This window comes from Tursiops truncatus, chromosome 12 (assembly GCF_011762595.2).
Source record: "Tursiops truncatus isolate mTurTru1 chromosome 12, mTurTru1.mat.Y, whole genome shotgun sequence".
NCBI lineage: Eukaryota > Metazoa > Chordata > Mammalia > Artiodactyla > Delphinidae > Tursiops > Tursiops truncatus.
The window spans coordinates 14,535,817-14,561,869 of NC_047045.1; the positions used below are offsets into that span (position 1 = coordinate 14,535,817).

At 40.8% G+C, this 26,053-nt stretch overlaps 1 protein-coding gene across 4 annotated transcripts in view; it reads right to left on the reverse strand.

Moving 5' to 3' along the window:
• Positions 1-1,514: 1,514 nt before the first annotated feature.
• HMGN3 (high mobility group nucleosomal binding domain 3) overlaps positions 1,515-26,053 on the reverse strand; it is a 50,299-nt gene continuing 25,760 nt past the window's right edge. The window contains exons 4-8 of one of the 4 annotated variants that reach the window (XM_073789376.1): positions 23,957-24,007; positions 22,550-22,663; positions 19,821-20,011; positions 4,295-4,353; positions 1,515-2,096 (exon numbers count right to left, since the gene is read on the reverse strand). In XM_073789376.1, coding sequence (XP_073645477.1) covers positions 4,320-4,353; positions 19,821-20,011; positions 22,550-22,663; positions 23,957-24,007 — 390 coding nt within the window. In that variant the 3' untranslated portion in view covers positions 1,515-2,096; positions 4,295-4,319. Of the gene's footprint in view, positions 2,097-4,294; positions 4,354-19,820; positions 20,012-21,529; positions 22,430-22,549; positions 22,664-23,956; positions 24,008-26,053 lie in introns of those variants that run through there. The other 3 variants (XM_019929330.3, XM_004315647.4, XM_019929329.3) reach the window with 3 other exon arrangements.

A 26,053-nucleotide genomic window follows, 5' to 3' on the forward strand; every position in this document is an offset into this window, starting at 1 on the left:
ATCTCAATAACATCTAGCAGTACCCAAATCAATAGAGATTCTGAATAAGTAAAATTCAAGAGCTTTTCTGGATATACATGTTTAAGTGGATTTTATTTCATATTGTAAAGGTGGAAAGAATCCACTACTTTACTAGGGGACTCGCTCTTCCCTGATTTACCTTGTTGAAAATTTTTAATCCTTTTTTAAAATTGAAATATAGTTGACCTACAATATTATGTTAGCTTAAAGTGTACAATATAGTGATTCAACATTTAAATATATTACAAAATGATCACCATAAGTCTAGTAACCATGTGTTCCCATACAAACTTACTACAGTACCACTGATGATATTTCTTATGATGTATAATATCCCATAACATATATTTTCTAACTGGAAGTTTGTACCTCTTAATTCACTTCACCTCTTTTGCCCAGCCCCTCACCCTCTAGCAACCACTAGTTTGTTCTCTATATCTATGAGCTTGTTTTCATTTTCTTTAGCTTGTTTGTTTATGTTATTTTTAGATTCGACATGTAAGTCATGTCATATGGTGTTTGTCTTTCTCTGTCTGACTTATTTCACCTAGCATAATACCATATATATCCATCCATGTTGTTGCAAATGGAAAGATTTCATTCTTTTTATGGCTGAGTAATATTCTGGGGTGTGTGTGTGTGTGTGTGTGTGTGTGTGTGTGTGTGTGTGTATCACATCTTCTTTATCCATTCACCTATTGATGGACACTTAGGTTGCTTCAATAGCTTGGTCATTGTAAATAATACTGCAATGAACATAGGGGTGCATGTATCTTCTCAAATTAGTGGTTTTGTTTTCTTTGGGTAAATACCAAGAAGTGAAATTGCTGGATTGTATGGTAGTTTTATTTTTAATTTTTGAGGAACCTCTATATGTGGAAATACTCTATATTTCCACAGTGGCTGTACCAACTTACATTCCCACCAACAATGCAAAAGGGTTCCCTTTTCTCCACAGCCACTCCAACACTTGTTATTTCTCGTCTTTTTGATAATAGCCATTCTGACAGGTGTGAGGTGATATCTCACTGTGGTTTTGATTTGCATTTCCCAGATGATTAATGATGTTGAGCACCTTTTCCTGTGCCGGTTGGCCGTCTGTGTCTTCCTTGGAAAAATGTCTCTTCAGGCCCTCTGCCTGCTCTAGCAATATGTCACCCAGCAGCAAATACAGTGGAACTTAGTTATACACAGTTAATTTCCCACATTCCCTTTTACACACTAATTCAGGAAAAGCTATTCGGCCCAGTACTTACCCCATTACATTGATAATTGCTGTTTCACCTGGTTCTAAAAGGGCACACTCCCAAATTACTCTTTAGCTCTTGGACTCTGTAAGGACATGGTTGATGGAGATACAAATGCATCAGGAACAGAGGGAATTTATTAAAACTCTCTCTTTTAAAATCAATTTATTTTATTTTGGTTGCCCGCTAAAGATGAATTACTGACTATTCTAAAACTAATGCTAATATAAAAGAAGAAAATTTGAAATAAAACAGTATGGTATGTCGTTTTATTACTCTGCGACTTCCTCTGAGATTTAAAAAGCCTAATTTAACATTCATTATTTCATCCTGAAGTTCATTCAGTAGCCCCCTCTTTTTTAAAATAAATTACTTTTTAATGTATGCTTTGCATCAAAGCTACAAGAGTTGTTTCCTTTTGCTGTTCTTCTTATTAAGCCCATATTTTGAATCCAAAGTGGTCATTGACTTGCCATGTTTGAGGAATTTTCACAACTCAATGTCATTAATAAAAGTTGGGTGGCTTTTCGGGGGAATGGCTAATGTTTGTTATCAATGATGATAATAACGAGGATGATGCTTTTCTCATAGAGTGTATTCAGCTAGCTTTTTCTGGACATTATCATCATTCATTTTCACATTGACGTCCTTGCTGAATTTGACATGTTGACAACCTTGCATCCTTTCTCATCAAAGAAGAATTGCAGGATGCCACACAGAAGAGAGGAAGGATATATTTTAGAACCAGGTAGACTCTGATGAGATTCTTTCCACCAATTTTATGAACAACTTTGGGCAAGAATTATTCCTAAATTCCTTTTTCTTTACCTGTAAAACAAGAGCAAGCTTCTCCTTAGATTCATTATGAAGATTAAAGGTCAGAATGTATACAAAATGCTTAGCACAGTGGCTGGCACTGCAAATCTATAAGCTGCTCTGTGTGACCACAGACAAGGTGTGTTAGTTTCCTCACTAAAACTTCTTTCCACAATATTAGGACAAGGTGTAGAACGTGTATATAGCTATTATTCTTTGCAAATAGTCAACTTTCCTTGAACCAGAGTATTCGGCTAACATAGTACTTCTAAAATATGACAAATAACAAAGGATTACTGTATTTTTCATAAGTCTCTCAATTACAAAAGATTAAAAGGGAACAAAACAAAGCTTAAATAAAAATGGCTATAGGCCTAAATGCCATAGAATCAGTTCATGAATTGCATTGTTGCATTGAAAAAAAAGAGAATTTTTTGTTGAGCACCTGTCTATTTTAATCACCAAAACATGGGAGATTAAATCTGTATACTTTGCTTCTGAGCCCAGAATCTAAATTTACTCCACTGATGGTTTTCATGATGTTTCTAGACAGGAAATACAAATTCTTCATAAAAGTATTAAATATTCTTACAGTTTTTCCTGGAATGTTTTATGTTTACAAATGTGATTTGAATTATAAGTGTCTAGGGCTTTGCAAAGCCGAAGGCAGAGGGCCATTGGTGGGAATTGTGCCATTGACATTTTGTGCAACAATCATTTGTAGATGCTCAGGTACTGTGTTTTCTTCTTGGTCTGCAAAGACGTTGGGAGCTGTGAGGAGTCAAGTGTTGAGAGCTGTGAGTGTACTAGTCACTTTGGTTATCAAAGCCAAGACCCCTGTTCTGGTCCAAACAGCTGACTGTGTCTTGGAAGTCAAGGAGATAGTTTTCTTTCAAACAACCAGGGCCTCTTGTCCTGTTAGGATGCGACCCACCCAACCTCAGGGAATACGGATCCTAACCCCTCAGAACTGTCCTTGGTCTGTTTTTATTGTGACCAGGCTCATCAATGCTCTGCCAAATAAACAAGTCCTGCCCTCTTCTGACAGTGCTGAGGTTTATGACGCTGGCATCTCTCAACTTCAACTTCGGGTATGACCTAGAAATATCCCAGCCCAGGCTCTACCCCTCAAGGCTAGAGTATCTGACACAAAAGATTACACCATAGAAATTAAGAGTAGATGATGAGTAAAATCCTCTTTTTATGGAAAAAAATGATCTTTTATTGCTCTTTTGACATCCCCCAATTTTTAAAAAACTATTGAGATGTAATCTACATACCATAAAATATACTCATTTTAAGTGTACAATGATTTTGGGGGGCTGATTTACCAAGTTTTGTAACCATTGCTAAAATCCAGTTTTAGAACATTTTGGATTGTTCGTTGTTAGTATATAGAACTACAATTGATTTTTATATATTGATCTTGCATCCTAAGAGCTTATTGAGTTTATTTTTTCTCCTTAGTTCTAACAGTTTTGTGTGTGTGTTTGTTTGTTTCCCTTAGGATTTTCTACATAGAGGATCCTGTTGCCTGTGACTAAAGACAGTTTTATTTCTCCCTCAATTTTTAATCCAACCATAGATATCAAATCTGGTCTCTTCATGGGAAGGGGATGCTGGGACCGGTCTTGGCCCATACAAGGGTGTGTGGCAAGTGATAAAAACCAAGAACCTAGGGCTTCCCTCATGGCGCAGTGGTTGAGAGTCTGCCCCGTGCCCCGGTCCGGGAAGATCCCAGCGGAGCAGCTGGGCCCGTGAGCCATGGCCGCTGAGCCTGTGGGCCTGCGTACCAAAAAAAAAAAAACAAACCAAGAACCTATTCTTTGGTTTCAGGAATAGGCTACCTCTTCACAGTTATTTATTGATAGCTGTGGTTATTTATCAAAGTTAATGAGGATGTTTTCCTCCTTAGGTTGAAAAAGAAAGGAAATGCAAGACTGGCAATTCAGATACCTTTCAGTGGCATTTATGGATATAACCTGTCTGGTATGGATATAACCTGTATGTTATGTAGCAGAATTTCTGCTGGGTGTTCATCACCATTACTTCTTACCCAACTGGATAGTGAAAGGATCACTCACCCCCCACAAAACCGTCTCCTTTCTTTTCCTTCATAATTTCTCAATAGCACTTGAAAACTTCATCAACTCCCTTTAATTTCATGTCCATTACTAATTTATTGCTAAATCTCACTCCTTCTTTCTTACCATATTGCCACTAAGCTTATCACGTTCAGTTGTTCCTCTCCGTCTTTCTCCTTGACCACCTAGAAAGCCAACGATATTTTCTCCATTATTAAAGCTACTCAATATTCTTCCAGATAAAATAACCATCCATACATTTAACATTTCCCACCTCGATTAATGTAAACTTCTCCAGTTGGCCTTACTTATAAATCACTCCCATTCACCAAAAATTATTTTCCGTCTTTGTTCTTGTAAGAACATACCTTTACCGGCCCCCTTTTTTGTTAATTCCACTCCCATGATCTTCATTATCTTGTGAATCTAGTTTGTCTGGCACGTGTGTCTCTTGCAATCTGACTTGGCTAATGTTTTAAGTTTTCAGGTGCCAAGGAGCCAAACCTGAGAGGACGTTGCTCTCTGTGTAGCTATCCTCCTGAAATCGTTGCTCCTCTGTCCATTTCAGAGAGTAGCATCACATATTCACGAATTTACCAAACCCGAGGCTTGGAAGCCAGGGGATGTGTTCTGTCCTGGTCGTCTGTGTACCCGGGCGCTTAGCACAGGTGCCGGTACAGAGATGCCACACCTTCCACCTGATGACCTGCTGGGGTCTGGGGACAGAAAGAGGAGGGAGAAGCTGCCTAGGGCAGTGTGAAAAGGACAACTAATGGGTCACTGTGTTGAGTGCCAAGATGGAAGCACCAACAAACTCCCGGGGAAGCTCAGAGAAAAGACCTGCCTGGGAGGGTTAGCAAAGGTTTCAGGAAGAACGCGCCGTGGGAATGGGGCCTTAAAGGAGTTTTTGCCAGAAGGGGATCTAAGCAGAATAGTCCCCTCAGCTCTCGAAGCAAATTTAAAAACAGCAGCCTAATAAGAGCGAACATTCTGGGGTCTAGGCCTGTCTCTGGTATTTTACAGTCATGTGATCTTGGGCATGTCACTTACCTGTGTTCCAATTTCCTATCTTTTAAATGAGAATGACCCTAATGACATCCCTCTCAAAACTTCTGCAAGCATCATATGAACCCATGCCTGTGCAAACTCACCTGTAAATTCTAAAACACTATATGGAAATTGCTTAAGTGTGATTTTTGGCTGCACCAAAAATCACATATGGGACCCTAGTTCCCCGACCAGGGATTGAACCCAGACCCCCTGCATTTGAAGCACAGCGTCTTAACCACTGGACCACTAGGGAATTCCCCTGCTGTACATATGGTGTGAAAGCTTCTTTTCCCTGTTTGAAAGCCAACAGATAATAGTTACGGTTACAAATGATTTTAATAATTTACAATGTATATTATTATATACCATATGTAATTAAGATGATCATGATTTAAAAAATCAAACTGCAGGGGGAGAAAAGCACATTATTTAGAATTATGGAAGCAAATATGAGAGGAAATACCTGAGACTATATGCCTTTGGGGAGAGGGCTTTGGGTAATGTGTAGCAGGGAACTGTTAAGACTACTCGTCTTTTCAGACAGAGAAAGACAAATATATGATATCACTTTTATATGGAATCTAAAAAAATGATACAAACGGACTTATTTACAAAACAGAAATAGACTCATAGATGTAGAAAACAAACTTGTGTTTACCAAAGGGGACATCGGTGTTAGGGGGTTGGGAGGATGGGGAGGGATAAATTAGGAGTTTGGACTTAACATACACACTACTGTATATAAAATAGATAAACAACAAGGACCTGCTGTAGAGCACAGGGAACTCTACTCACTATCTTGTAATAACTTATAACGGAAAAGAATCTGAAAAAGAATATGTATATGTTTATATATATATAAATATATACATATATATGTAGAGCTGAATCACTCCGCTGTACACCTGAAACTAACACAACATTGTAAATTATACTTCAATAAAAAAATCTATTATTTTAAAAAAAGCGACTGTTTGACTTTTTTAAAAACAATAAAGTAAATTAAAATTTAAAAGTTAGAGTGGAGAAACATAGAGAAGGAAGTTTATCTGTGATCTCAAGCCTGCCATTCCATCCTAACCCCAAAGAAGAACACAGACTCCACCCCTTGGGGCCTGACCTCAGACCCAGACTCCCACCCTGACTTCACAGGGGCAGTGACCGAGGCCCTAGCGTGGTATTTCTCAGTGTTGGCTGTACTCTGCTCTCAGAGGGTATGGAGTCATTATTAGTTGTCACAATGACCAGAGTGGGGGTGGGGGGAGGGGGGGCGGTCCAGAGGGATGACTGGCATTTCCTGGGCAGGAACCAGGGATGACAGACATCCTGCAATGTGTGACAGTCCCGCACAACATAGCATCGTCCCGCATCTCTCACGATGTGCACATGTCTGCCTGGACATTCATGTAGATTAAAAAAAAAAAATCCTGTTTATAAGTTCTAAGCCTAGAACCTAACTGTTTTAACATATGCACAATGAGTATTCTGAATACTTTTTGCACGATTTTAAACACTGTCCTTAGCTTGAAACTTTAACAAGCATTGTGCGCCATTTCAGGAAATCACATGGCCAACAGCAACGCCATTTATAGTGTCTGAGTCTCCAATGCAAATGCAGCTGTTGCCTCACTGTGGTTCCATGCTCCCATTTAAACATATTTATCTCCCATTTTAAAGTCTCAAATGTAAAGGAAATATGTTAACTCACTGAATATGTCTTACGTTTCTTAGACCTGAACTTATTTTACGCATCTACCTGTCTTCTTGTGAAGTCACTCCCAAACATTTACATACTGAAATACATAGTTTATTATAAATTGCTTTGATTTAAATTCTTTATTTTATGGTTAGAGCAGTCTATTGAGGTTTTTTAAAACTGAGGTATAACTGACATACAGTATTAGTTTCAGGTGCACAACATAACAATTCTATGTTTGTATTCACTGCGACATGGTCACCACAATAAGTCTAGTTAATGTCCTTCACCATATACACAGTCACGGACATGTTTTTTTTTTTTTTCTTGTGATGAGGACTTTTAAGATCTACCCTCTTAGAAACTTTCAAATATGCAATATACTATAATTAACTATAGTCACAATACTGTACACAATATTCCCATGATTTACTTTTTAATAGCTGGCTGGAAGACTGTACATTTTGACCCCTTGGCCCATACACACACACACACACACACACACACACACACACACACACACACTGCAACCACCAATCTGTTCTGTTCTCTGTATCTATGACCTTGGTTTTTCTTCTTGTTGTTGCTTGTTTTTTAGATTCCACATATAAGTGAGAACATACGGTATCTGTCTTTCTCCGTCTGACTTATTTCACTTAGCATAATACCCTCCAAGTCCATCCACGCTGTCACAAATGGCAAGATTTCATTCTTTTTATGGCTGACTAGTATTCCATTCCAATATACCACATCTTCTTTATCCATTCATCCATCAATGGACACTTATCTTAGCTATTGTAAATAGATGCTGCAATGAACATGATAATGACGCATGTATCTTTTCAAGATATTGTTTTTGTTTCCTTCAGATAAGTACCTAGAAGTAGAAATGCGGGAACACACGGTTGTTCAATTTTTAATTTTTTTTTTTTTTTTTGCGGTACGCGGGCCTCTCACTGTTGTGGCCTCTCCCGTCGCGCAGCACAGGCTCCGGACGCGCAGTCCCAGCGGCCATGGGCCACGGGTCCAGCCGCTCCGCGGCACGCGGGATCCTCCCGGACCGGGGCACGAACCCGCGTCCCCTGCATCGGCAGGCGGACTCCCAACCACTGCGTCACCAGGGAAGCCCTCAATTTTTAATTTTTTGAGGAACCTCCATACTGTTCTCCATAGTGGCTGCACCAATTTACATTCCCAACGATGTTAAGCTTTGAATGCCTGTAGGCATGTTATATTGTCTAGGAGCTTTAGTTTGGTAAAAGGAATGTTAAAAAATATTTGTTATACAAAGTGGGTGGGTCTGATAGGGTTGAATACAACTATTCAACTGAAGGCCTGAAAGTTCTTTGTGTTAGACCTGGGTCCCTCCTGCCACGGCTTAATGCCATTTTCCATTTTCAGTCTTCTTTCCTCTCCCTTTGGAGCTGGAAAAGAACTCCTGAAAACGACCTTAAAATTTTCTTTCTTTTTTTATGTCCCAAAGTGTAAATGATGTAATATCTTATGCTCCCTAGGTTCGGCATTACAAAGCCTTTTTGGGTATAAATATAATTTCACATGGCTCAAAGTTCAAAATCCACATTCCTGTGGAATCAGCCAAAAGATGGCAGCAGTTTTTCTTCGGTCTTTTCACTGCAGCCTGTCTTGAGTGTCCCTGACCAGCTGCGGGAGGGTTCCTGCTTCGTGATCTGGGGGGCCTCCTGAGTCTCCATCCCCAGAGCTGGGCCGGCTGCACTGTGCATTCTGCCCTTCGCACTGCTAATTCACCAAGCTAATTAGGCTAGTTAAGGGTCCATAAAGGCAGAAATCTGGTGGAGTTTAGTCTCATTCATTTCTTTCAGAAAAATTTGCAAGGAAGCTCCTGTCAGCTTTTGGAACGGGAACAGAATCTCACAGGCTTGGCATGAGAAACAGTTGAAGGCGCCAACCTTCCAGGCCAAAGATTCTAGTCACAAAGAGTCCCAATTCAACTTTTTCCCTTGAGGCGAACTTCAAAGTATGCAGGAATCAAAAACTCATATAATGAAAATAAACCCAGGGATAACACACTTAGCTAAGACTTGCTGGAAACACATTTCTCTCACTGTACCTCAATTCTCTCTGCCTACAGAACTGCCTCATGGCACCTAATTACTTATAAGAAAGACAAAGGCAGCTTTTCTGATGGTCACTCTCTTTATTCCACTTGCGCCTGCAAAGTTTCTTGTGTTTAAAATTTTTTATTAAATGACGTTATATAGCTTACTACGTGCCTGGCACTGTTCTGAGCACTTGAAAGATATTAATTAATTTAATCCTCATAACAGCCCAATGAGATTGACACTTTTATTATTCTTATTATATAGATGAGGAAACCTGTATACACCATTTCCTATTTTCCTTTGGTGGTTGTGTTTTCTTTCTTTCTTTCTTTTTGTGGTGGTCGGGGGGTGGTTTCTTCTTTATCCTGCATAAGGTTTTAGGACTATGCCTAATTATGTTCTGGAACGAATTTTTTTTAATCATTGAAAAAAATTGGAAAATGAGGATAGTACAGATCAGAGCAAAGCATTATCTCAAAACACAATGTTTGAAGTTGTGGGGGTGTTTTTTTTTGTTTTTTTTTCTGTTTTTTTAGGTGAAATATAAGCCACGTAAGGAATTCCACAGAAGAGCCCAAACTAAAACGTCTTAGAGATTCTTTTGGCCACTAGGCTCACGTTAGCAGAATAAAGCAGCACCAGAGGTTTAATCTCTTGGATTTCTCTTGTTTTTATGTGCTCTTGGCATTGCCCAATTTTCCTCCCGCTAGTGAATCACTTACCTCCAGGCTTTTTGGGGGGATGGCCAGGGAAGAATAGCACCGTCACAACCTGTGTCAGGGCATTGCTCACACATCAACGCACATATTCAAAGAGCAAATGCCCAACTTCATGACTACTGCAGAGGGTCCTTCACACTTTTTGCTTGCATCTATATAGTACCATCTATCTGGAAGCTTTTGTGATGATTTGATTAAAATGAATGCACGTTCAGCTAGTTGGTTTACAAGATTACCAACATGCTTGCTAAGTCTTGACATTTGTGGCCTGTTAAAATTAAACCTTTCCTATTGAAGTGTTTTGAATTCTGCAAAAGAAGAGTATTCAGAGCTTGTTGGATAGATCTTCTTCCCTCACATAATTTCTTTAGGTTATTGAAATTTTTACCATCCTGATTTTTGAATTCTGAAGCACATGCCATTTTGATTTGGATTATTGTCAACCAGCAATTAGTAGAGGGAGGTGCGGGACTGCTCTCCCTTTTAAAGCATTTTTTCCATGCCACTGACATTTTATAGCAAGCCTCCTATTAACTGGAATGGTTAGAGAATGTGGAGGTCTTGTTACTTGGACAACGGAAAAGTTTATGAGAAAGCCCACTCTGTTAGAACTCTTTACAAAATTAATTAGTCCACTTAATGACCTTAGAAAACAAAGTGTGTAGTATCAAACACCACTGAATCTTTCTTTCAGGGGTTGGTGTCTTGTTTTGCCTCAGGGTCTTCATTCTGAAGGTCCATTATTATTGTACAGAACTGCAGTTAGAGAATGGAGGAGACAGGACCCAACTTGGACCTACCGACTTGGGAATCCTTTTCAGAATTCTGGAATTATATCCCTGAGATAATAAGCTTGTTTCCTTATCAGCAAGATGCACAAACTCTGGTGCAGCCTGGCAAGGATTAAATGCTTAGTTTCACCATTTACTCACTGTGTAACCTTGGGCAAGAGAGTTATCTGTTCCTAAGTTTTTCTAATCTATAAAATAGGCAAATGGTTGTGCCTATCACAACTCATTAATGCTCATGTTAGGAGTAATAAATATTCACACAAAAATACAAAGGAAGATGCCTGTGCCCTAGGCAGCCAAACGGCAAGGTCTAAGGGCACGGTCCCCAGGACTATCTTCACTTCTGACACCAACCTCACCTCCGAACAACTGCGGGTTCAGGGGGTTCTCAAAGCCAACCCCAGGTTTGGTAATGGGACAGACTTCACTTAAGTCAATTATACTCATGGTTACAGTTTATGACAGGAAAGGGTTACAAATCAGAACCTGCTAAAGGAAGAGCCACCTATGGAAGAGTCTAGGAGGGTTCCAAAGGCAAAGCTTTCATTGTTCTCAGGAAGCACTGAAGTCCCGGTACTGATGTCTGACAATACACAGGGAGTATTACTAGCTTGAGGTGTTCACCAGGGCTTTGGTGTACAGAGTTCTTATTGGGGCTTCATTATATAGGCATGTTTGATGGATTGACTGCCCATGTGCTGGGACTTGGTCTCCAGTCTCCCCACCCCCAGTTTGGACTGAAACCACGTGGCCCAGGGGCCCACCCTGAATAACAAAGATACTCCTACCACTTGGGAAATTTCAAGGGTTTAAAGGTTCCCCCTCAGGAGCTGGAGACAAAGGCCAAATTCTTTACTGCACAGTCTGGCAGAGAGTAAGTACTCTCTGAATATGTATGATTACTATTACAATATAAGGAACACCTGTATTCCCACCACTAGATCCAATAATTAACATTTTGCCATATTTGTAGTATCTGTGTAGGTAAATATATGTGTACAAATGGATGTATATACATGTATTATATATACATTATATACGTTAAATATACATTATTATGTATACATATACATTATATGTATAATAGATACACTATATATGATACTTATTTTTAAACAATTCAGATCTAGATCTAGATATATTTCTAGATCTGAATTGTTTGAAAATAAGTTGTAGCTCTTACAAACCTTTATCCCTAAAGAAAAACTTTAGTACACATTTTCTAAGAGTAACTGCAATACCATATTTCACCTTAGAAAACTAACTACAGTTCCCTCTGCAACATCCAGCCTACATTCTACTTAAAGGGAAAATATGAGTGAGGTGAGGAATCCAGTTAGTCGTCAGGCGCTTCTTCCCTGAACTGCACTCTCATTCTGTCTTGCCCCTGTGGAAGACTCTCTGGTGGCTCTATGTTTCAAGGCTAAGCACTGGTGACCACCATGCAAGGCCTCTCTGACGGTGTGGACGTCACATTCCCAGCCTACAATAGCACGTTCCCACAAACACTGACATAACGTTTCCCGAGTGCCTACTGTGTACCAGGCCCCGCCCAGTTCCCGCTGCTTCCCACCAGCAACCCTCCTCTCCAGTCATGGTGTCTTCCCATCTTCCCACACATACTGCGCACATTGATAGCTGAGAGGAGCCAACCTCTCACCGAGGCCTTGAGAAGTCCCTTGGTGCACTAGTCTTCAAATTGTGTCCCATGGGTTCAGCCAACGAGCCTTAGGAGCTGCCCAAAGAGGCGAGGTGATGGCCACGAGGGTGGGTCATACCTCTCTTGCAGTTGCCTCCACCACCATCAAAAAAGAATTATTGGTATCCTATTGCTTTGAAAAATGGTTTAAAAAGCCATTAATCAAATCTGACCTATCATTTTACAGAAGAAATGGAAGCAGGAGACAGTGAATCTATTTGCTCAGGTATCCAAAACATGGTTTTGGGAGATGAATCTACTCCAGGTATATCTGACCACGCATACTTCCCTCTAGCCTTTAAAAAGGTTGTTCCCTGTCTGACAAGTCCTCTTGCTACTCTTGGACTCATCCAGACCTCCTTCAAAGATTGGGAGCATATGTGCTTTCTCCACTATAATCCTTCCACAGATGCTCAAAATGGTTCCCTGCTCTGGTCTCCTAGAGCCTTTTTAGACTGAACTGCACACGTTTAATACTTGATTTTTTACTCTGGAGTCTTTTCTTTTATGCATTTTAGTTTTGCTTCCCTTCAAAGTCAGTAGTACTTTCACAGAGTTGGCTAAACAACTTGGACTTTTCATTTAGTTCACCTAAACATGTAATAAACATTCATCGAGTAACTCCTATGCACCAGGCACAAGAATATAAGAATACTTTGGAGAATAGATGAAGGACTTGCCTCTAGAGGCTCAAATTCTACTTGAAGAAACAGACAAGGGAACATGATATTACAGTACCAGACAGAATGGAATCAGTATAAAATACAGGTCAGGAAGGTGCTCTAAGAATGCAAGAGGCAAAGCAACTCATTGTGACAGAAAAGATCAGTCAAATGTCCATTTGTTTCTCTCCATCATGGGTACAGTATAGCCACTCACTAGCTATGGATTAACTGAGGATTTTATACAATTTGATGAATCAGTATTCAATTCACTGTAAAAAAAAAACAAAACCAAAAACCAAAAAAACAACCTAGAAGTTCATATGGCCAAAGGCCTGTCTGGAACCATAAGAATGAAGGCCCAAATTACATCTCTTCTTGGGATTGTTATCAATTCTTTAGCAAAGTACTAGAACACAGTAGCTGCTCAACAGTCACTGGTTAAATGCAGTTCATGGGGGCTTTGTATGTGCTAAGTAAACCAGTTTTTAAGAGTATCGTTCATTATCAATTACTCAAGTTGAGTTCCACCAGAAAGAATGAATGCAGGGACTTCCTTGGTGATGCAGTGGTTAAGAATCTGCCTTCCAATGCAGGGGACATGGGTTCGATCCCTGGTCCGGGAAGATCCCACATGCCGCGGAGCAACTAAGCCTGTGTGCCACAACTACTGAGCCTGCACTCTAGAGCCCACGAGCCACAACTACTAAGCCCGAGTGCCACAACTACTGAAGCCCGTGTGCCTAGAGCCCATGCTCTGCAACAAGAGAAGCCACCACAATGAGAAGCCCGCACACCACAACGAAGAATAGCCCCTGCTCACTGCAACTAGAGAAAGCCCATATGAGCAACGAAGACCCAATGCAGCCAAAATTTAAAAAAAAAAAAAAATTAAATTAAAAAAATCAATGTACTTAATAGCAGCAACAAAGAAAAAATTTAAAAAACAAACAAAACAAAACAAAAAGAATGAATGCACATTGTAAAATTTTATCTTATCCTGATTTAGATCCTACTATGAGAAGACCTTAAAAATTTCACAGGAAAAAAAAAGCAATTCTTCTGGAATTCAAAGGAGACTTGGCTCTAAGAACAAAACTACATAAGATACCTATAAAGGTCAGTCCCGTCTCTGAGGCTTCCTTCCTCCCATCCTCCACTCTCCCCAAATTCTGTTTTACCTTTCAAGTCACTCCAATTCCACAGGTCATTTGTGTGACAGACTGGAGTCTTCTAGTCCTAAAAGACATCAGTGGAAGAGCCACAGGAAGGACTCAAGACCAATTATTTCCTGGAAGTACAACTAAACATTTATGCCAAGTCCAAAGAGTCACTTTTCACAGGCACTCTATAGCAACCAGGTAAATAATATTTAAAAAATGCTATTCAATAAGTTAACTTACTTAGTTTTATGTGTTTGTGGCTAAAATCTGTTCTCAACATGAAATCCATTAGAGTAATTATATGCAGGTTTTACTGTGGAAAATGTTAGGGTTTGGTAATGGCTCTTATAAATACACATTTATTTGTGTTACTAAGTAACTAATAATGTTGGCTTCCCCGCTAGACTCTAAGCTCCGTAAGAGCAGGACACTGACCTTCTCACCACTGCATCCCCAATGCCTTGCAAAATGCCCAGCATTTAGATGTTCAGGGTATTTTTGATGAATACATGAATGTGGAAGACAGACTTCGGTGCAATCCTGAAGTGTTCTTTGCCCTGCAAACATAGTTATTACGGGTCAGGATGAACACACAGAAGATACACTAATCAAATTTTCACAAGGGGGAAAAACTAAGGATAAGGATTGGTTGAACCATGTGAAACTGCTGTTTTTGAAGGTCCAAAGAGAAAATAAGATAGGCATTTCACATAGTTCAGCGTAATGTGATTGTTTTGAAACTCTTCTCTCATTTCTCAACAGTCTGAATTTATGAGACTAATTTAAATACATTACATTTTTAAAAGAGATCTATGTCTTATCTTTATAGATGAGTTTGAGAAACCAAGGTGTTTCCAAGGGGATGTGACAGATGTCTTCAAACGTTTGAAGGATCACTAGATGAAGAATCACTTCTATATGTGCCCGATCCCAGGAGACCTGGCGTCAACAGTTGGCAGCTACAAGGATACAGTTCTCAGCTCAAAAATAAGAAAGTACTTTGTAACTCTCAGGGCTGTTTGGGTGATAACTTCATGACTGGAGGAATTCAATAAGTCTGAGAAACTGTTTGTGCTGTTGTAAAGGGGAATCTAAACTCCCTCTGAGGGCAACAAGATGACCTCAGGGGTTCTTCCATCTTCAGAGTTGATGACTTGGCTTCAGGGAACTCAGTGAGACCCGTCAACCTAGGTCCAGGTGTATTTATCTCTAAATGAATATTCCCTGTTCAATTATTAAGTAATTTGTGATCTAGAAAGAAAGGTATTATAGAACAAGGTGTAATTTTTCTAGAAAAGTGAAGTTGGGTCTAAATTAAAAGTAAATACTTGCGTACACAGGTCGAACTAGTATTGTCCTAAGAATAGTACCACAACCAACAGAAAGATGTTCTTAAAATTATGGTATTGGTGTTTTAAAAGGCTTTAGCTTTAAATACAAACTAAACGAAATAAAGATGGTTTAATTTTTGCATTAATTCCAAGGAATACGAGCATGAATTGCGATTTGTTTGGGTTACACTGTCCAATTAGCTTAATGTGGAGACAAATAGAGCAATGGTATAGCCCTGAGCTTGGTTCTTCCCTGTTTATTGAAGACCATACTCAGTTCAACAAATATTTATTGTGTCTCTACTATGTATCACAGAGGTGAATGCGACAATGCTCACTGCCCTCTAGGGGCTAACATCTCACCTGCTCCATGGTTTGACTCAATACTTCCTGAACACTCATTTTGCACCGTTTAACACCTCATAAAGTAAGTACTGCTTTTATTCTCATTTATAGATGGGAACTCTAAGATATGCAGAGTATAGGCTAAGTAATCTGTCCATGGTCATATAGCCAGTAAGAAACAAAGAAAGGATTTGAACCTAGGCAGCATGGTTTCAGTTTACAAGCTTAACCATTATATTATATTGCCTTTGACATGAAGCACAATCTTTCTTTTGCACAAAGGAGACTCAGTGACCCAAGACTGACTGCCTATGACAGACATATGTGATCTATACGCAAGGCCTACAAGGCCTGTTTGTATTCATCCAATTTCAATTCACCTGGCATTTATGGAAAACCTACTGCACTTGAGGCACGACACTACGTGATCCCACAGTGACTATCTCATTCAACCCTAACAGCTTTGTCAAACAGATATTATCTCTATTTTAATGATGAGAAACAGAGGCAGAAGTTAAATGACCTTACTGGGTTCACACAGTTAGTGACAAATGGGGCTGAGATGTAAACCCAGGCCTCCTGATTCTAAGTCCTGTGCTTTCAGTAGCTTTGTAAATGTCATTTTTAAAAGTGTACAAGTCAGTGGTTTTTAGTATACTTACAAGGATGTACAACCAACACCAATAATTCCAGAACCTTTTCATTATCCCCCCAGAAGAAACTCAGTTCCCAGTAACAGTCACTTCCCACTCTCCCCTCCCCCTACCTACTGGCCACCATGAATCTACTTTCTGCCATGATGAATCTGCCAATTTTGGACATTATCTATGCATGTAATCATATAATAAGTGGTTTTTGTGACTGTCTTCTTTTACTTAGCATGTTCTCAAGGTTCATCCTTGTGGTATGAATATACATAGGCATGTTCATTCTATGTGTCAGTACTTCATTCTTTTCTATGTCTGAATAGTATTCCACTGTGATGTACTACATTTTGTTTATCCATTCATCAGTGAATGGACATCTGGACTGTTTCCACTTTTGGGAAAATAAAAAATACTGCTGTAAACATTCACGCACAAGTTTTTGAGTGAATACGTTTTCAATTCTCTTGGGTATATACCTAGGAGTAGAATTGCTGGTTCATTTGGTAACTCTGTTTAACTTTTTGAGGAGTTTCCAAACTGTTCTCCAAAGATGCTGCACCATTTTCTCACCAGCAATAAGTGAAGGCTTCCATTTCTCCATGTCCTCTCCAACACTTATTTTCCATTTTTTTAAAATAGTCATCGTAATGAGTGTAAAGTGTTGTCTCTTTATGGGTTGGATTTGCATTTCCCTAATGACTAATAATTTTCAGCATCCTTTCATTTGTATGTTGACTATTGCTATATGTTTCTGGAGAAAAGTCTATTCAAATCTTTTGCCCATTTAAAATTTTTAATTGTTTATTGTCGGATTGTAAGAGTTCCTTATATGTTCTAGATAGTAGGACCTTATCAGATTTTGCAAGTATTTTCCCCCATTCTGCGGACTGTCCCTTTACTTTCTTGAAGTTTGTAATCTGATGTCCAATTTATCTATTTTTTATTCGGTTGCTTGCATTTTTGGTGTCACACCTAAGAAACCACTGCCTAATTCAAGGTCATGAAGTTCTAAAACTGGGCTCTCACTTTCTTCTCACAAGGGAGAGATATATAATCACAAGTTCCCTCTGCAGTTTTAAAAGAGCCTGACCCTCTATGTGGCATTGGAAAAACAGGCTTATTTTTACCGAGGCATAGGAACATTAGATTAAAATAATTACAGAATTCACAAATTTTCTCCCAAATTAATTTATGAAAAGTGACATTAAATAAATTGTGCCTATTTATTATTATCTTAATCATTATAATTATTGCAAGGTATTTATATCAATGTTCTGAAAAAAACAATAGAAAATAATAATGGAAGTTTAGAACTCACGATTAAGAGAGAAGCGTTCAAAGAAGAGAGACGTTAGCATAGGTGACAGCTAAATGTTGAGATGGCCTCCCTGTGACTGCTGGGATTGGCAACCTGAGGGACAATACTTGTACCTCTAGCTAAGAGTAACGTCTCCTAAAATTTGGGGACAGGGAAAAAAATGGTTTCATAACCTTGTTTCAAACTCCTTAATTATGTAAATGTACATTCAAGACTTTATGAAACAGTTCACCTACCGTTGGGCCAATGTATCTTGACTTTATTTCACGGTATCTTTTCACAGAACGTAAAAGTGAGAATTTCAGAATCACTTACTTCTCAAAGCCCACTCTTTTCTTTTTTTTAATCTTTATTTTATATTGGAGTAGAGTTGATTAACAATGATGTGTTAGTTACAGGTATACAGCAAAGTGATTCAGTATTGGATACCATACAAGTATCCATTCTTTTGCCAATTCTTTTCCCATTTAGGTTATTACAGAATATTGAGCCAAGCTCCCTGTGTTATACAGTAGGTCCTTGTTGGTCATCATTTTTTTTTTTTTTATTATCTATTTTTTTGTTGAGATTTTTTTTTTTTAATTTATTTACTTTATATTTGGCTGCATTGGGTCTTCGTTGCTGCGTGCAGGCTTTCTTTACTTGTGGCGAGCGGGGGCTAACTCTTTGTTGAGGTGCGTGGGCTTCTCATTGCGGTGGCTTCTCTTATTGAGGAGCACAGGCTCTAGGCGTGTGGGCCTCAGTAGTTGTGGCATGTGGGCTCAGAAGTTGTGGCTCGCGGGCTCTAGAGCGCAGGCTCAGTAGTTGTAGCGCACGGGCTTAGTTGCTCCGCGGCATGTGGGATCTTCCTGGACTCGGGCTCGAACCCGTGTCCCCTGCATTGGCAGGTGGATTCTTAACCATTGCACCACCAGGGAGCCCTGGTTATCTATTTTAAATAGTGTGTACATGTCAATCCCAAACTCCCAATCTATCCGTCCCCCACTCACCCCTTTCCCCCTGGTAACCCTAAGGTCGTCAAAGCCCACTCTTCTTCCACCACGATCCATGGGCCAGCCTCAGGGAGAATTTTAGGACTACCACTTATGACTGGACAAGCAGTGCATTGCTCAGCTACCGGGCATTTGACTCAGTCACTGTAGATTCATAGCAGGTTAGCAGACAGGTATTTTGGAGAACACATATTTTTCTAACTTGAATACATCCACCAAAGGGGTAGGCAGTGTGGCAGTGGATGGGATTCCCAAACCTTCTACGTATTTGCAGGCAGTGTATCTATACCCTTGGCAGTGTACCCTTCAGGTCTTCAAGTTCTCGGGAACCAATGTGAGCCTTCTGGCTATTTTGGTAGCTGTCTGCTCTATAGTATTCCCTTGCTTTGTCAATGTGGCAGTGATAATACCCATGAGCTTTAAGAGACATATACCAATGGCCTACTGATCTTTGTGTGTCTGAATTAAAAGTAATGGCATCAGTGGTCACTGTAAATAATAATGATTTAAAACACACTGATTCCCCAATAGAAAAATAGAAAAATATCACAATTTACAGACGAAATTCAAATGACATTAAACTATGAAAAGCTCAATTTTACTAGTAATAAAATAAATTGAAAATTAAAACAGTAAGGCATTATTTTTCATTTATGAGACTGACCAAAATAAGGGTGCTGACAAAGGCAGGAAGAGTTGGCATCCATATGCTGTTGATGGAAGTGGAGGGGCATCACTTTTTTGGGCAATACTTAAAACATCAAATGTACGTTCCCTTTGATTCAGACATACCACTTTTAGGAAATTATTTAATTGAGTAGAAAGATGTAAGTAGACAAAGCTTTATGTATAAGAATGTTTACTGCAGTACCGTTGGCAGCATTGCAATATTAGAGATAATCTTTATTATCTCCAAATACAATTTATTGGTTGAATTAAATTCAAAATTGAATGTATAGTATTTAAAAATGATACGCGCATATATACACGTGTGCATACAAGTGCATGTGTATGCACATATACACGCATATATACATAGTAAAATAGAGAAAATGGTGGGCAGTGATTACTTCTGGGAGATAGGAATGGGGGAAAGAAGGATTCTGACTTTCACTTTATATACCATTGTAATGTCTGATGTTTTAAAAAAAAAATCACCTCGGGCTTCCCTGGTGGCGCAGTGGTTGAGAGTCCGCCTGCCGATGCTGGGGACGCGGGTTCGTGCCCCGGTCCGGGAGGATCCCACATGCCGCGGAGCGGCTGGGCCCGTAAGCCATGGCCGCTGAGCCTGCGCGTCCGGAGCCTGTGCTCCGCAACGGGGGAGGCCACAGCAGTGAGAGGTCTGCGTACTGCAAAAAAAAAAACAAACAAAAAAAAACCAAGAATCACCTGTAGCACTTTTGTAACTTTTTAAAAAGTAAACCTATTAAGTTTATATTCCACTTCTGAACTGGAAGCTAGCCAGCAATGTACTTCAACTGTGTACTTACTGCACATTGAAAATATTTTTGTAAAGTGTTCACAGGATACCAGCTATTTTTCTTTGGGGCAAAAGTGGTTTTTGGCATATCTAACACCCGTGAGTTAAGGTACATTTCATAATCAGAAGCCAAAGAAACTATAAACGAGATTATTCTGTATATAACATGGTTGATATCTGCAGTAGATTAACGACAAACTTGGGACACTGACACAGGTTTAAGTTCTGAGCCCCAAAATATACACTGGAGGAGGGAACTTGTTTTTGTTGATAACAAGAGAAATGCATGGAAGCCCCGAGAAACAACAGCCTTTTTGCAAGAGTCCCTGAGCAGCACAGGCAGTTACTAGTCTCCATTTTAAAGGATTCAAATCTTCATCTAAGAGGAATCTGCAGATTTCAGCTTTTCTGGGGTGTTCATGCAGTTACCCAACTTCTTCAGGAATGCAAACAGACAAACAAAATTACATTTAAAAAACAGCTCCTATGCTCCACTGTCCTTCCAGAAACAGAAGGACACTGTGATGATGGTAGTAGGAGGTGAGGCCTCTGGGAAGAGCTTAAGTCATGAGGCTGGAACCTCATGAATGGCATTAGTGCTCTTATAAAAGACAGAGATCCCCAGCCCCTTCCCCGATATGAGGACACAGGGAGAAGTCTGAGACCTGAAGAGGGTCCTCACCTGACTATGTTGATGCCTGATCTCAAGACTCCCAGCCTCCAGAACCGTGAGCAAGAAATTTCTGCTGTTTATAAGATGCCCAGCCTGGTGTTATAGCAGCCCAAACAGACTTAAGGAACACTATTCACGAGACCAGGTTCAAGTCCCCATTTTTCTCTTTCCTGTGGGCCTGAAGTAAGTCACATACTCTCCTATTTCTTTCTGACAATACCTAGGCCAAGTCCTTTCCTATGTTGACACAAGGCTGAAATGTGGTCACATGGGTATAAAGTGCTTTCAAAACTGTGAAGTCCTCAACCAATGGGAAAATATTTTAATACGAATGTGTAACTTCGTATTATTTTGAAGGTGGGAACATCTTCAAGGATGAGTCCAAGTTTATGGTTTTTCACTGTTCCGGTTTAGCAGAATGCTATCCTATTGATAAGGACTTCAATAAAATAGTGTTGTATTAAGTTTTATTATATGGTGACCACTGCAGGTCCCTTCTGGTATAAAGGATATTAGACGTAATTCTTCTACGCTGGCACTCATAGATGATTTTATTAAAATAACATTTTTAAAGGGCAGAAAATTAAGAAACAGTCCTATTTGACTTATTCGAGAGACCATCACAGAACAGACTGTAGAAATTCTTTACATCTTCTGCAACAAAAAAATGAAACACTGCCTAAATTTAGCAAAGACACTACTAAGAGGCAGGTATTTTGCAGGCAGGAAAACCTTTTATTTTAAACCACAAATAGTCAGCAGGTGGCCACAACTATCCACGTTTCATTAAAATCACATAAAACCTAGGTACAAAAGCACCACTGATTATTGCTCTAGAAAAACTGCATGAAAAAATTCAAATACACACAGTAAAAACACCACAGTATGCACAGGACTAAATTTTTAAAGCAAGTGCATGGAATGCTGAATCAATTTTACAGACAGCTTCCAATATTAAACTGGTATTTATTTTACTCAAGGATGATGGAAATTTCCAAAAAGCATGACTACAAGAAGGTAAAATGTCCATCCTTATATATTTTTGTATGCCAACTAGTAGAGTCCTAAAAAATTAGCATTTACAAAATACTCGGTAAAAATAGCTTTTAAAAGTTGTCCCAAGAGGTACATAAAATCAACCCCAATTTTCATGACAATTCATTCTCCCTCGTTTACAGATTCAGTTTTCTGTGCCTGTGGAGAAAGAACGGAAGACAAAAAAGATAGAGTTACTATTAAAACAACTATAAGCCAAAGAAGATTCTACCCCACCGACACACACACTTCGGAACATCTGTTTTTTAGCAGCTCTACTGCAAAACCGACTTCAACTCTGGGTGTAATACAGACAAGGCAGGAAAATAGGACACAAACGCTTGGCTGCCTTTATTGCTTTCTGCTTTGCAAACGACCACGGAAGCTTTACCTGTGAGCTCCCTCGGTTCACGATAAAAAGAACACCACACTACTATCTGATGCTAGTCACTGCAAACGTGCGGAATTTTCTACTGTACCCTTAACTCTCACTGTTTCAATCTGCCCCTTTACTGACAGTGTGCTGGGTGGGGTACCTCTGGAGGCTGAGACATTAACAGTTGAGCGAGAGATGTGGATCTGCAATAACATTACAGGCAATAAAGAGAGACGTTATGAACATGCGGTCGCCGGCTGAAGGATCGAGCAATTGCTTTCAAGACACTGATTCAATCAGCGGGAGGTATTTCGGGAAAGTACCTCTTCTGCTTTAGTGTCACCGTTTTCAGATGGTGCAGTACCTTCCTTTCCAGCTTCTTGCTTTTCCTCCTTCTCCCCTTTCGCACCTTTGTTAACCTTTGTTGCCAGTTCTTTCTAACAGGGGATCAAAGCACAGGGAAACAGAGTGTGTTAGACACGGTGTGATGTTGTGCAAACTCAGCCAGCCTCCGTCCAAGCACAGGGGGAAACACGAGCAAGGCCAATGTGGCGGCTTTCAGGGGAAAATGGAAACCCGGTTCCCCTGAGCTTTGAGTGAGTTCCACTGAGGCTCCATGAACATGTAACAGGCAGCTTAGAAAATCCACTGGACTTTGATTTCCCCTCGTGTGTGTCTTTGGAGAGCACCGTCTCTTGCTAAAGTGAGAAGTGGCTCTGCCATGGGGAAGTAGCAGCAGGGGGACGTGGTGAAGCCGGGGCAGACCCAGCAAGAGGAACACTGCGCGTGGGGACCTGGGGCTTAAGTGACAAGAAAGCTGAGAAAGCGCTTAAAAGGAAGGCCCAGAGGAAGAAAAATTCCTGATTTTAAGACCAGGCTGGGACTTCCCTGGCGGTCCAGTGGTTAAGACTCTGTGCTTCCACTGCAGGGGGCACGGGTTCGATCCCTGGTCGGGGAACTAAGATCCCACAAGCTGTGCGGCGCGGCCAAAAAGTAAAAAAAATAAAAACAACCAAGCCACAGAAATGAGTTCCGCTTCCGAACTGCCTACTCATACCATGATACATACACATCGTTTCAAAAAATTCACAGCAAGGGACGACGCTCTGGAGGGCAGGGTACAGAAAAGCCATTTGGGGGTAAATTTCTTAACAGTCCTGTGCCGCAGTTTCCTCATCTGCCAAACGGGATACGTGTATCTACCTCAGTGGGGCTGATGGGAGGATCTATGCATAGGATAAGCACCACGTAACTGTTTGCCGGTATTAATTATCTGCTGGTATTGACTATTATAGGAATTATTATCAGTCCTCAGACTGACCTCCTCAGATCAGTTACGTGAAGTCAGAAGCCCCTCCCCACGCCTCCAGCTGTTGGCAGCAGTGTCGCCCGGGCCCGGGCTCACCCCTTCTGAGCCCCATCTGAACGGCGTGTTCTCGAGGCAGCTACCAAACCCCGCCTTGGACAACAACACGCTCTGACCTCCTTCACGCCAACACGCTCTGACCTCCTTCGCTTTACGGACCAAACGGAAAACACACTCCCAGTGAAACATAAAGTTGTGCTCTCTGCCTTCGGAGAAAGCCTGTCTGTAGCTGGCGGAAGTTTTCCAGTCTGTACGTTGAGCCTGGATCATAAAATGTCCTCGTGCCTCGGATGACTCTGGGATATGGGATTATAATTTATTCACTGCTGAAAAAGCCAAAGTGGGGCGGGGGACCACCTCTTACCTTAGCAGATGTTTTTCTTGGTTTAGGTTCAGGTTTTGGTGGAGCTGGTTTCTGCAAAGACAAATTAAGTTATACAAATACTGAAAAAAGACCACCCTCGGCACCAAAAGGAACAGCGACAAGACTGCTAAAGACAGTCCATCTTGACTATGATGTTCATTTCAAAAAAATATGTCGTCCTATTTTCAGCATCAGGTAGCAGCAAAAAGACCTCCGCATTTCATAACTATTTTCATCCTGGGTTCTCAAGTGAATGGCAGGTGAGATCTGAAAGCCAACTCACTATTCCCCGGGCCAGAACAGCTCTCTGGGAACAGATTTAAGCTTCTGTGTCCCATGTCTCTGTACTTCCTTTTATCACAACACAGCAGCAAGAGGAACGACTCAGGCCCTTGGCCAAATGACTCGGTGAATTCAGGGACACCGGCCTCCCGAACAGTCTAGAAATCCTAGCACCATCACAGGCAAAAGCCCATTGGGAATAAGAGAGCTGCCCGTGAAGTGTTCCAAAGCCAGTTCCAAATCCTCCCACCTCCGATGCAGGTTTCAAGCGCTTGTTGAAGGTTGAGCTTCTTCCTACTTTCCTCTTCCAAGGCCAGCTCAAGGTGAGGAGCCTCTCCTGCCCATCCAGACCCTGGGCTCATTTGTCCCTAGAGCTTGTTATTAAGAACACAATTATAACGATACAATGTCCACTGTTAGCTCCCGAAGTTCAAGATCTTTCACAGACCCTATTAGCCAAAGAGCCCAGCGGGCAACTCTTTTTCTCTTGCCTCGTGTGGCTCTCCCCACTCCTGGGAGCAGTGCCCACCTGTCCCGTGGCCCCAGGCCCCTTCACGCAGGGCTTCAGCCCGGCTGCTTCCTAGGGGTCTGAGATGGGCACATGGGGATACCACGGAAGTGTAAACCTCTGGTTTTCTATAGCTACCTTAGGGCAAATATTTCTCTCGTTGAGTTAGGAAAAAATTACACTTCTTTCCTGGCACCAGGGAGAATGGTTTTTAAATAGAGAACACTGCCCAGAGTCCCTCTCTGCCCCCACGTGGAGAAAAAACACATGTTCCTCCCCAATACCTCCAGATGTTCAGGATCATACAGAACCTGGCCCTTTCCATCAAGGGCATAAACTGAAATTGTAGTCAGTTCAGTTCTGGAAGATTGACCATTGGACACGACCTCTCAAATAAAAAAAGAAAGTGGAGGGCTCCCCTGGTGGCGCAGTGGTTGAGAGTCCGCCTGCCGATGCAGAGGACACGGGTTCGTGTCCCGGTCTGGGAAGATCCCACATGCTGCAGAGCGGCTGGGCCCGTGAGCCATGGCCGCTGAGCCTGCGCATCTGCTCCGCAACGGGAGAGGCCACAACAGTGAGAGGCCCGCGTACCGCAAAAAAAAAAAAAAAGAAAGTGGAGCTTGAAAAGTAGGGACTATTTTCCTTAACATTCTGACCACTGTATATTTGTACCTTGCTCCCCACATCCATCAGCTTGCATGGCTCCTAAATTTTCAGGATTAAAAAAATTTTATTTTGGGCTTTGATATAGTGTATTAACATGCCCTTGTTTTCTCAATTTACAGCAAATGATGTCCTTTCGTATTATTTTCTGTTAAGACAGACCTTTCCCCCAAACTCAGCATTCGTGTTTTGATGGGACAGGAAATGATGAGGTTTTGTACTCTGTAATCCCACTGGCTTCCAAGGAGGCTCTGCGTCAGCACCATGGGCAACGATGTCAGTGGAAGGTATTATATTGCTGGTCCCTGGTGTTCAGGAAACGCCTTATTTTAAAATTTGGCTTTTGACTTCCATGATCTACCCCCTTGAAAGGCTAGATATCCATGGAATACAATGGCTTTCAGTATAATCTACAGTGAAATCTACGAAAGAGTTAAAACTTAACTTCTCAACCACAGTGAAAATTATACCACTGGACAAGCACACCACCTTTGAGGGGTTCTGGCAGAATCTGGATTAACTGGGTATACACACGACCACACCTCCCAGGTCTTAACCTTCCCGGTAACTCTGACATTGCTTCCTACGTTGGGACTCATGTGAAACACTGGCTCAGCCAACCCAAACCTGGCTATACTTCTGAA